The sequence below is a fragment of the Vigna angularis genome, chromosome 7 (genome assembly GCF_016808095.1).
Source record: "Vigna angularis cultivar LongXiaoDou No.4 chromosome 7, ASM1680809v1, whole genome shotgun sequence".
In the NCBI taxonomy this organism is placed as follows: Eukaryota; Viridiplantae; Streptophyta; class Magnoliopsida; order Fabales; family Fabaceae; genus Vigna; species Vigna angularis.
The window spans coordinates 7574751-7587053 of NC_068976.1; the positions used below are offsets into that span (position 1 = coordinate 7574751).

General features: G+C 30.6%; 1 protein-coding gene across 1 annotated transcript; it reads left to right on the forward strand.

Moving 5' to 3' along the window:
- The first annotated feature begins 6435 nt into the window (after positions 1 to 6435).
- Positions 6436 to 8337, forward strand: LOC108336420 (transcription repressor MYB5). The gene is made up of 2 exons (XM_017572868.2): positions 6436 to 7169; positions 7292 to 8337. The coding sequence occupies exons 1-2, from the start codon at positions 6658 to 6660 to the stop codon at positions 8013 to 8015; spliced, it is 1236 nt and encodes a 411-aa protein (XP_017428357.1). The 5' UTR covers positions 6436 to 6657; the 3' UTR covers positions 8016 to 8337.
- Positions 8338 to 12303: the final 3966 nt, after the last annotated feature.

The following is a 12303-nucleotide window of genomic DNA, read 5'->3' on the forward strand; positions in this document are numbered from 1 at the left end:
TAATGCTTATGCCACAATGAAAATCTCATATGTGGGCAGAGGAACTGGTATGATAATGTTGTCTACTGAGACCTTCACCTCATCCTCTGATAGCTCCATACCATGAACAATAGTCGCTGCCTGAAACATTGTTCCACGAGCTACCAGCATCGTCCCGGTACCATCTAAAATGTATAACAGACATGGACTAGCATCGTCCATGTCATCCCCTGGGACGACTGGTGCTGAACAACTTCCTTTCCCGCTTCTCCCTGTTAGAGTAAATGTTAGATTATACTAAACATAGAAATTATTGAACATAAATGTTTATTAATTTTACCTGTGGGAGGCACAACATGTTCTCGTTCCTGTACATGAGATGGCATCAGGCGCATGGCCACGGTTCCCCTAAGAACCGAGACCTATTCCCTGACGGTCTGACTCCAAGTTTAATTCAGGACTGCCTTAGGGGGAATGTCAGAATTTTGCAAGGACAATAGGCCGTAGTTCCCCTTAAAATCGAGGCCTATTCCCTGATTGTCTGACTCCAAATTTATTTCAGCACTGATTCATTTTTGACAGTCTGACTCCAAGTTTATTTCAGGACTGACTTGACAGGAATGTCAGAATTTTGCAGGCACAATAGGCCGCGGTTCCCCTCAGAACCGAGGCCTATTCCCCTGAAAATTTATTAAAGGACTGACTTGGCAGGAATGTCAGAATTTTTCAGGGAGAATAGGTCGCGGTTTCCCTCATAACCGAGGCCGAAAGGCATATACGGTCGCGATTTTGTTGCAATCGAGGCCTATACTGTCGATATAATTTCAAAAATGTCACCGTGCAATATTATGCTTCGGGTTTTGGTGAACCGATGCATAATGTGCGCGGTAATAAATCAATTTTTTACTAGTGCTCAGAGCTTTCAACTTTCATATAGAGATGTAGCCTTTTTGTATTAGGCCAGAAGCTATATTGTGTCTTGTAGAGACAATTGTGTGGTGTACGAAAGAGACTAGCAAAATAAAGGTCTCATCCCTAGACACTTAAAACACTTGATATCACTAGTGCGCTTGGAGGATGTTGATCCATCTTTGGGTTTCTCAAACTTTCTAGGAGGATCCTCTCTTTTGATTTGTTTTCCCTCCCTCTTGAAGTCTCTTTTGACATTAGAACTAGAGTGGATAGTTTTCAAACATTTTTTCAATACTTGTTGCTCTACCTTAATGTAAATTTGTACCAAGTCATTTAAGTTTTGGTAGGGCAACAATTCCATTCTGTCTCTAATCTCAACATTGAGACCACTTAGAAACTTAGAGATGATGGTCTCATCTTTCTCATGTACTTTAAGAGGGAGAAATAAATTTTAATTTTATACAAACTTTGAGAGGGAGAAATAAATTTCAATTTTATATGACCTTTGAGAGGGAGAAACAAATTTCAATTTTAAATATAATTACAAATATTTAATTACAAAGATTCATAATTTAAAATATAAAAGAATTAAGTTATTATATTATTTATTCATTTTTCTTCTTTTTATTCAATTTGTTGTACAAGGGTGAGTAGATGACAAGCACGTCTTTGGATTCATGGTAATTAAACTTTATTTATAATTGTATCATAAATTATCTAATTAATTTAAGTATTGAAAAAATAATAAATGTTTTTCTATAACTAATTGTTAATAGTTTGAAAATAAAAATAATATGATAGAATGAAATGATTTTACTTTGATATAAATTGTTTTTATTTTTATTTATCCTAATAGAAAATTAGTCGGTTTATTACATGATTTTTTAATATATTAATTCTATATAATAATGTTAATAATAAATTATAGCATTTAAAAATATTTAAAGTATAATTCAAAGTTTAGAAAACACGTTCAGTAAATACTTGATTGAACCAACTTATATTAGTTTTAAAAATATACTAAAATTTCAAACACAACTTAAAAAGATTGTATTAAAAATAAAATAAATTAAATAATACAGCAATTTAATTATTTTATATTTAAATCAAAATTATGTATGTTTTTAATATTTGTCTCTTTTTTCTCAAAATTCAAATAAAATTGATCTCTATACTTTAATATAATAAATAACTGGATTTCTTTTAAAATACATGTGTTATGTGTTCTAATATTTTAATCCAATCAATATATTTATTAGACATGTCACCTAAAAATTAACGTCGTTTGTTCTACTAGAATAAAGATATTCCTTATATTACTAAAGTTCATTGATGAATTTTATATGAATTTTGAGATAGAAACAAATTTCAATTTTGTTTGTAAGAGCTAAAAACATACTTAACTAAAAAACATAAGAATGAATGATAACATTTAATAATACACAATCTTCCTCCATAAGATAAGAGCTTATGTTTCCATGTCTTTAGTTTTCTACCAAACTTTATTTCCAAACATCTCATCTTTATTTTCATGTCAACTACAAAATTGTGAACAAGAATGAGAGGGTGAATAACAAAGAGAAAATAAAAGTATAAAAAAGGGAATGAAGAGAGAAATGGAGAAAGGTAACATTGCTTGTTGGGTGAGTGAGTTGATCACTATCTAGAATGTAACATTTCAAAACCACGCATTCTTGTTAGGCGAAGGTCATAAATAGGCAAGAGCTTTCGATTTTTGAAAAAGACAAAACCCTTCTACTACTCTTTGACAATACTAAATGTTGAAAACACAACTTCTCTTTATTAAGACAACCTGGTAGTATGACGTTTCTTCTTGTAATGAAAACTTAGTAATGTATCTTAGGTAAACACAATGAAAACAACCTGCATAATTCTCATCATCAATTTGAACGCCGTTATTCTTCAAATCCATAATTAACATGTTAAATTCATCCAGTTATTCACTAACTATAATTTCATTACTCATTTTGTATTAGTACAATCCGTGCTACGAATTTAAAGACAATTTTTATTAGAGATTATATAAGCTCTTAAGCTTCTTAAAGGTCATGAAGTAGACTTGGAGAATATATATATATTTTTTGTGTAATTTCTGGTTTTGGGTCTTTGTTGGATCTTGTAATTGTTTTATTTTCTATTTTGTTTCTATTAGATCTTATACACAATTCTATTTTTGTTGTGATTGAAGAATTTTTTTTAACTCTAGTTAAGAAGATTGTTAGATGGGTCGTAGAAGTATTTGGGCACATGAGTAAAAGATTCATAGTATATAGGTCTTTTGGTACACTTTTGTACTCCAAATTACTTATCTTATGGAATTTGAATCATTATTTTAAAGTGAAATTCTCTTTTAGTTCTTCATTTAAACTTTGGTCCTTATTTTTGAGTTTCCAATTCAAAGTAACATATTTTCCTCTACTCATTAATTTATTTTTAATATTGTGACATCAATTAAGGTAGATTGGAGTTTCTTCATCTATAATTCCTTCCGCGTTTTTTTCTTGGAACTTGCATCAACACCTAGTCATGAAGGCTTAGAACAATTGCATTGTGATCCTTTTCCAACTCCTATTTCTCATCCTTCCTATACTGGTGATCCCCAAACGGCCTCGACGGACGGTACCCGAGAAACATCAAGGTCGGACGGCCACGACAAGTGGATTTTCGAACATGATTAAGGTAAAACACTGATTAAGGATGATTGGGCTGTGGATTAGGCCGTGATTAAGGCTTTGCTATTGTGAAACCCATGACCAAAACTATAAATATAGGTCAAAGGTAAGAGGTAGACAGGTTCATTAATTACGCATTTATTATAACGCTTACCTTACCGATCGGACTATCACTGACTTTGGTATCGGAGCACCTTTAGCAGGTACACCTCCGGTCGGTCCACAGAAGATTGAAAAAGGCTCGACTGGACAAAGAGAACAGAGAGAGCGTGGACCGGACGACGTTTGGAGAAAATTGTGCAGAGCTTAGATGATTCGACCCTATACCGGAACACTTTCCGTCATGGCTACATCAGGCTTGGGTTCGCTTTGCTTCGAGGAGACTTTCTTAACTAAAAAAAATGTGTATCTTCAACCGTCATAACCAAAAATCATTCAATTTAGATAACTTCTCAACCTCATAATTTTAGAAAGTTATGATGATTAAATTTCAACCAGTTTGTTATAGAATTTATCGTACAAGTTTTGAAAAGTCGTCTATCACAAAAGCATAAACTTATAACAAAATTAATCATATACTATATTCACTATAGAAATCCAACATAAAACCGATAGAAATGAACACTAAAAATAATTATGACTCAATGGAAGTATGTACAACTTCAATATGTATTACCAACATAATTCACAATAAAACAATAAAGATTATAACTTTAGTTTGATTGCTAGTTAAAAGTTTATATCAAAAATTTTAACTAAAAGAACATCACTCTATTACTAAGTAACAATACATACTTCTATAGACACTAAAGAAAACTAGAAATTTTTTGTTTTAATCTTATTTATCTGAATCAATCTTCACACTCAGAAATCTTTAAAACTAAATCTCTTGTCTATCTTTTTTCTTCTTTTAGCAACATAAACGTCTTACCAACCCCATCTTTTAAATATCCTCCATAGTTCCATCACTCCGTATTGAAAGTGAGAAAAAAAAAAGTTAGATGTATCCCAAAAATGATGATCGTTCTGTTTGTATTTTCTCAATTTGATCATTCATGGGTGCTTTCTGCTTTTTCATGTGGGTCAATCTCCCCCGATAAACTACCCACTCTATCTCGTCTTTCATAACTTTATTCCTTAATTAATTATATTCATCTATTGTCCACTAATAATGTTTTGTCAGTTTTCAATACTGATTTTCTTTTTTATGTTTATAAGAAAAATATATGATTTGATCTATAAAAATATTGAAAGATTAATAAAAAGAAGTATGTTTATCATTTAAATATTCATGTATCATTGTTAATTATCATTGTCAATGATCAGGGTAGTCCAAAGTCGTTTTATATATTTTTTATTTATATATGTTTTGAAAGTGTAAGATATATAATTTGATGTATGGAAAAGGGTTAAAGCACATCAATTGCTTCTTATATTTTATTAATTATTTATTGTTGATAAAAATAATAATTATATTTTAAGTTCTTAAATTTAATTATTAACACAGAACACTTTAGTCCCTCAGATTAAGAAAATACAGTCCTTTAAATTTACCGTTTAGGAATTGAAAAAACACTTTAATTAATCAGATTTAGTATATAGCCTTTTGCTAAATTTGGAAAACTGAAAAATTTAAAATTTAAATGGGATTTACTTCACGTTTTATGAACTAAAAATATAAGTAAACCTATTTTTTCAATGTAAAACGTGTGGTTTAATTGAATAATATAGTTTTACCATGTTGTCATTTTCAACATTTGTCCTTCGTTGTTAAGAAACTCCATCCAATGGACGAAAGACACGTCCTAGACAATGATTTCCAATACAGGCGATGGAGTTAAAAGCAATTATAAAATACACCCTTAACTAATTTTTTTTATTAATATGTAATAATAATAATAACAATAATAATAATAATAATAATAATAATAATAATAATAATCAATATAAAAAATATAAACTTTAAAAACTTTTTCATTATTCTTTATAATAAACTATTATCTCCTTTAATTTTCATATTTTATTTTATCCTCAATTATTTTTTAAATTTTGAAAAAATAAAGAATAAAAGTAATTATCTAAATGATAAGAGCACACATTTCAATCCTCTTTTTCACTAGTAATACTAAGGTGAATTGTCAAGCAATTATATTTTAAAAACTAACTGTCAAAATATATTTTTTTTAAATCATTAATATAACAAAAGCTCAGCCATGCTAAAAGGACCAAAATCAGTGATTATCCAAAGAGAACGTAACTAAAAGCAATCACTGTTAATATGGTATAGATAAGATCGTACAAACTATTATTTTTATTTTGACAACCATCATAAAAAAATTGAACATAGTGCGATATCACGTGGATGTTAGTATTAACACAGATAGATTGTAATACGAAAGTTATTTGAAAAATTATTTTCAGAATAATTTAGAAAAAAAAATCGAATATGTTTACAAATTTTAATAATATATCAAAGTGCCAAACACACAAGAGAATATAAAGTGAGAATAAGGACAAAAAGAAAGTAATAATAGTAAAAGTAAATGTAAAATATAACATGAAATAATACAAAATGTTACTATATATAACAAAAGAGAGAGATGAAACAATAAAGTCAGAGAAGAAATAATTACATACTTTGATCATAGTCTCTACAGCTATTTTTTTTACCAATCATTGCTCAATAATTAAAAAAGTGATTTAACATTTAAACATTAAACGTGCTCAAACCTTTAATTTTTTTCACACGCACGTGCTCACTTATAAACCCTTAGTTTATTTTTTTTCTTTTTGTTAAGTGAAATCAGGAACTAAAAATGAATTAAAATTACAAAAAAAAAATCACTGGCGGGTAATGATAGTTGCATGGTGTAGTGTTGGTTCCTACCAGAGAGATTTAAATATGTTTTTTAGAAACAAAAAGAGAGAGACAGAGAAACAGAATTATTAAAGGCACACAGTAAAAGACAAAAGGTTTAGTTGTCAAGTAAGAGAAGAGAGATCTCCATCCATTCGTGGATCTCACTGGCGCCTGAGGCGCGTGTGCGTTTGGGGTTTCTCAAAAAATAGAAAGATGATAGCTTGGAGAGACAGTTATATAGGCACCCTTTCCATGATCACTTCCTTCCTAAACCCAAACACAAACCCACTCAACACCACTATATATTTTTTCATTCCACTTCATTCCCTCAACCACAACAACATGAGAAACCCTTCATCAACATCAACAACCAAGAACAAGAAGACTGGTGGTGGTAGTAATAGCACTACCACCAGCTACAATAGCAACAACAATAACATTAGCAGCAATAATAATGGTTCCAACACCAACACTCCATGCTGCAGCAAGGTTGGCTTGAAGAGAGGACCATGGACACCAGAAGAAGATGAGGTGTTAGCCAATTACATCAAGAAAGAAGGAGAAGGGCGTTGGAGAACGCTCCCCAAGCGTGCTGGCCTTCTCCGGTGCGGCAAAAGCTGCCGTCTCCGCTGGATGAACTACCTCCGCCCCTCCGTCAAACGCGGCCACATCGCCCCTGACGAGGAAGATCTCATCCTCCGCCTCCACCGCCTCCTTGGCAACCGGTAATATATATATATTGTTTGCATTCAGGGTTTAGGGTTTCTTCTTGTCAAAAACAGAATTAGGGTTCGTGTTATTTCTTCTCTTTTCTAGCTAGGGTTTGATTTCTTGTCTTGTGTATTAGGTGGTCTTTGATTGCTGGGAGGATTCCTGGAAGAACAGATAATGAAATAAAGAACTATTGGAACACCCATCTAAGTAAAAAGCTCATTAGCCAAGGGATTGATCCCAGAACTCACAAACCTCTCAACCCACCATCCATGAATATCAATATTCCTTCTTCTTCTACTCCTTCTACTACTTTTACTGTCACTCCACCCTCTATGCCTCCTCCAATGATCATCACCAGCCACAACCCTTGTCATGATCTCACTCTTGTTAATCAAGGACTTCATGCGATTCATCATTTGGGTCAACACCTCCAACCTCCCGTTTCAAACCCCTTTGATAATAACAACATTAGCAATCAAGTGGCTGCTGTCACAGATGATGTTTCTGCAATGGGGTTCATGGACAGTGAGGATTGCAACGATGATATCAACATCAATTATTACTCAGATGATGTTTTTTCTTCCTTCCTCAACTCCTTGATCAACGAGGATGCTTTTGCGTCCCAGCAGCACCACGTGCAAACAGAGCTCCCCAGTGAGCGTTGCATTCCACTGCCGTGTGATGATCGTGTGGATGATCCTCTGGTTTCAATCACAACTGCTTCCACATCGCAGGGTTACGATGATGACCTTGGGGTTCTCTGGGAATCGCCTCTCGTGCCTTCTACTACTTTCACCCATCACGTTAACGATCCCATCATCAAGATGGCTCATGATCACCATCACCACAATCAATAGTATCTACCACTCTTCTTATCTGTTAACTGCTTCATCAAAAACCAAGTGTCCGAGAATACTGCGATTTTTATGTATACATGTTTTGTTTTGTATCCTGTGAAAAGATATGAAGAGAAGGACATTAGAGGAGTCATCAAGAGGGATCTCACAGTGAATAATACCCTTTGAAGCTTTGTGCTTTAATGGAGCTGAAAGACAACTAATGATCCATATAACAGATCTTACATAGTGAGATAAGATTTTATTGTTGCTGTGTTATTCATGGTTCCACATATGTGTAGTTGCTTTTGTTGTATGATACCTTTAGTCATGGACTTGTTGAGTTTGGCGTGTTCAATTCCATGACATGCATATTGCTTCTAGCTTGCTATGCAAAACACAACAGGTTTATTACTGTACTATGATTTGTGTTTTAAATCATAGTACCGTTTTACTTTAATGGTTTGTGTAAGCTAAGTGGAATCAAGATGTATTATGTGTGGTTTCTTCACTTGATTAAATTAAACTTCTTTCTTCATCACTTAAAAGATATTCATGATCAATTTTGATGCTCTCAGAATGAAAAAAAAAAAGAAAAAGAGTTTGTTTTCTTGTAACAATGAGTTTGAATAAGACAATTTAAGATATACTCTATAAATAATGTAATAATAGATATACATTACATGTATAAAATTTCTCAAATAAATTCTTTATTTTTCAAATTTGAGTATAAGTTCATTTTAATTTATATAAAAAAAATTATTTATAGATTTTTATGAAAAAATTCAAACAACTGGGCCTGTCGTTCCCACGTATATGGAAACATAACCACATGTGAATGAAGAAATATATGTGTTTGTTCCTGAACTTTGTAGGGAATGTCAAAGGATATTTTCTTGTTTTTTTATACTGTCATCATTAAAGAGGTCAAATCAGCCTGCACAAAGTTTAAGAATATAAATTATCCCTTAAGAATTTACCCCTTTTTTACGGCAAGAAGAATTTACTTGAGGAAAATCAAATTTTACACTAAACATATCACTAAAAAAATTATTTTTAGAAATAATTTAATCATTAAAAAAAATTAAACTCTTATATTTGTAAAGTAAAAAGGAAATTAAAAAGAAAAATAATAAACATAAAGTGGCTGTAAAAATTGATTAGATGTCTAATAGTATACTTTACGTTAACCACAAGCAAATAGTGTATTTTATATACATATACTACGTTGGCATATATAAAAGAAAATTCATATATATTACGAGACTTTTATGTAAGCCATACAATCCGGTGGCCATTAAAAAACCTTTTATCTAATAATTATCCGATTAATATATAAATTTTATAAATTACATTACAAACTCGCCATCTGAAGAAAATGTTAAGGCAAATCACACAATCCATAAAGCTTTTTATTTTCTGGTGAGACCATAAATATGTTACAAAATTCAATCACATCTAAGACCACAAATAACTTTGTACATTGTTTCAGGACAGATGAAAAGGTGAATGAAAATATAAGGTGAGCTATGATTTCATCCTTTTTGAAACGTATTTTCCAACACTATATATTTTTTTTCTCATGTTAATTGCCTTTTGTTTGTATTTATCAAACAACATATTCTATGCATAATATAATACATCAATGTGCATGAATGCCCATAAACAACTTAAAAAAGATAGTGTTCTTAACTGAAAGAATGGTATTTTAGAGAAATTGAGTTTATCCTCACGAGAGATGAAGGCCAAGCTTGCTGGAAAAGATTGAATAAAGATCCACATTGGAAAAAGATAAAGTAGAAAATCATGATTCTTCAACTCTTAAGTGAATAAAAGTTTTATGATATCAATGTATCAATGTGATGAGTGAAAAAAAATGAGTAAGCATTTCTAGTGAAAAAATATATTTATTGACTTTTAGACCACTAGAATAAGTGCTTAATAATCAAAAGATATAATTAATTCTATAAGTATTTGAATAATATACATATAATTTTTTTATAAATAAATATAACCATTTTGTTATTGACAAAAGGATGTGTAATATAAATATAAAGATGTTCCAACCCATATATAATGAAAAGTAAAAAACAAAAACAAACTACTTAAAAAAAAAAACTATAAGATTCTCATACTATATACTTTCTACTACAAGCTATAAACGCAGTCACACACAAATAAAATTCATAAAAACTAACCTAATATAAGTAACCACACTTATAAGGGTTTGTTTTAATATGCTCAATAATCATAATTTACTAGTTGAAATGAAGGAAGGTATATATTTCTTTAATTTTTCAAAGTGCATTTTAAAAACAAACTCATAATAGAACTCTGAACTCCACGCAAAGTAGATCATATACGTCAAATATATATAATAATAAATTAATTTAAAGAAATTAGGAGCCCCTCTTCATTAACCAGAGTATTCACAAGTAATTAGTATTATATATTATAATAGATTTTTTCCTCTTTTGTGGAAAAAAAAGTATTGGAAACGTGTAGGAGTGATACATCAAAACAACTTGTATTTAACACATCACATGTACACTAATTGGATTAAAAAAAACATAATTTCTCTTCAGAAACTTAAAAAAATGCTTTATTATCCAAGTGTGATATATAAGGTGAAATAAGCTAACCATATTAAAATTCTCATGCCTTAAAAGACAACCTTTGAAATAAACTAATTTACCGAAAACCATTTAAGCATATGCATATTCGGACCAAATCTCTATTATGATAAAATGAGACTTACACAATGCCAGCCATGCATGAACTGCTACCCATGTCATGATGTCAGACCTGAAAAGAGATGTCAAGGTGAAAAACTGATGAAATGCATTGACATGGCTTACATAAATAAACACATATGAAGAGTTTTACTCAGATGAAAGTATATATATCTCTTTCACCAAATAGTTGGAAATGGCAAAACCAGAATTCACTAGTGCAAAACATAAATCCAAAATTGAAAAAGTAACCCCCAGAATTACATAGATAGAGCTTATACTATATATTTGAAGGTTATCTTCATAACTATCTAAAATGTATAGCAGATATGTATGTCCAAGTATTTCAGAGAAGTAGAAGTGAGGATAAATGAAAATGTAACAACTGTAAATAGAAATTAACATTCACGCAAAGATTCAACTTGAGTCAAACCCAAACCCACATTAATAATAAACATCACCTTTAATTTCAAATCTTAAGATAATAAATTTGTAGATTTTCTTTTTTATGTGTTATTCAATTTTATCATTTTTATTTAATATAAGATATAAACTCAAACTTAAATTCCTAAATATTATTAAGTGATTCTCATAATTTATTCCTGGTTTCGAAAGAACAAGAGAAATTCATCAAGTACATTCTCTAAATAACTGAAATCAACATCAGCATGGTGAAATATTATAGTGATATTTCTTTTTCAATCTGTTTTCTAGTATATAATATTAATTTATTGTTTTCTTTTATATTCACTCTCGTGGTTGTTCTCTCACACGGGGTTTATATTAATTTTAACTTTTATTGTTTTTTATATCTATCTTTGTTTAAGAAAATGAAACTAAAAGAGTTAAAAATGTGTACAGTTTAAGGTTTAGGCTCATATTCATATCACTTACAGAGATAAGAAATGCATTGCACACTTTATGCTTACATAACAAAATTCACCACACAAAAAATGTGACATGGATCAATACATGAAGCATTTCAAATTCCGAAATATATATTGTTTGAAAACAAATTTATTATGTGAATTTCACCTATTTGTGTAATTAATGCAATCAACAACAATTTATAGATTCATATTCTTCACCGTTAAAACTGACAAAATTGGATAAAAACGGCTAAAACATTAATTATTCATAAAATTGGAATGACTAATACATTAACTATGCATAAGAATGACTAATGCATTAACTGTTCATAAGATTTCAACAAGTAGATTTAAGTTTATTCTAACCTCAACAAAACTCGTCCATAAAATTAAATGTTTATATCCTTCATTCCAATCTTGTATCCTTCATCCCAACTTTCCATGTGTAGTAACTCTTCCTCACCTTCTTGTTTTTGGATGAATTGAAAATTCACATAGTGCCCGAGTTACTAATCAACTTAAGATCGGTACCCAAGTTGTCAAGCTCGATATGAACAATTCCTTAGTTTAGACCAATGTTTGACCTTCTCATCATCATCAATGATGCCTCTTTTTCTTTAACATTCTCTGAAAAAGTTGATAATTTCTTCTGTTCCATTCTTATATCAATGATTCTTAGCTAAATGTTTGACCTTATCACAACTAAAA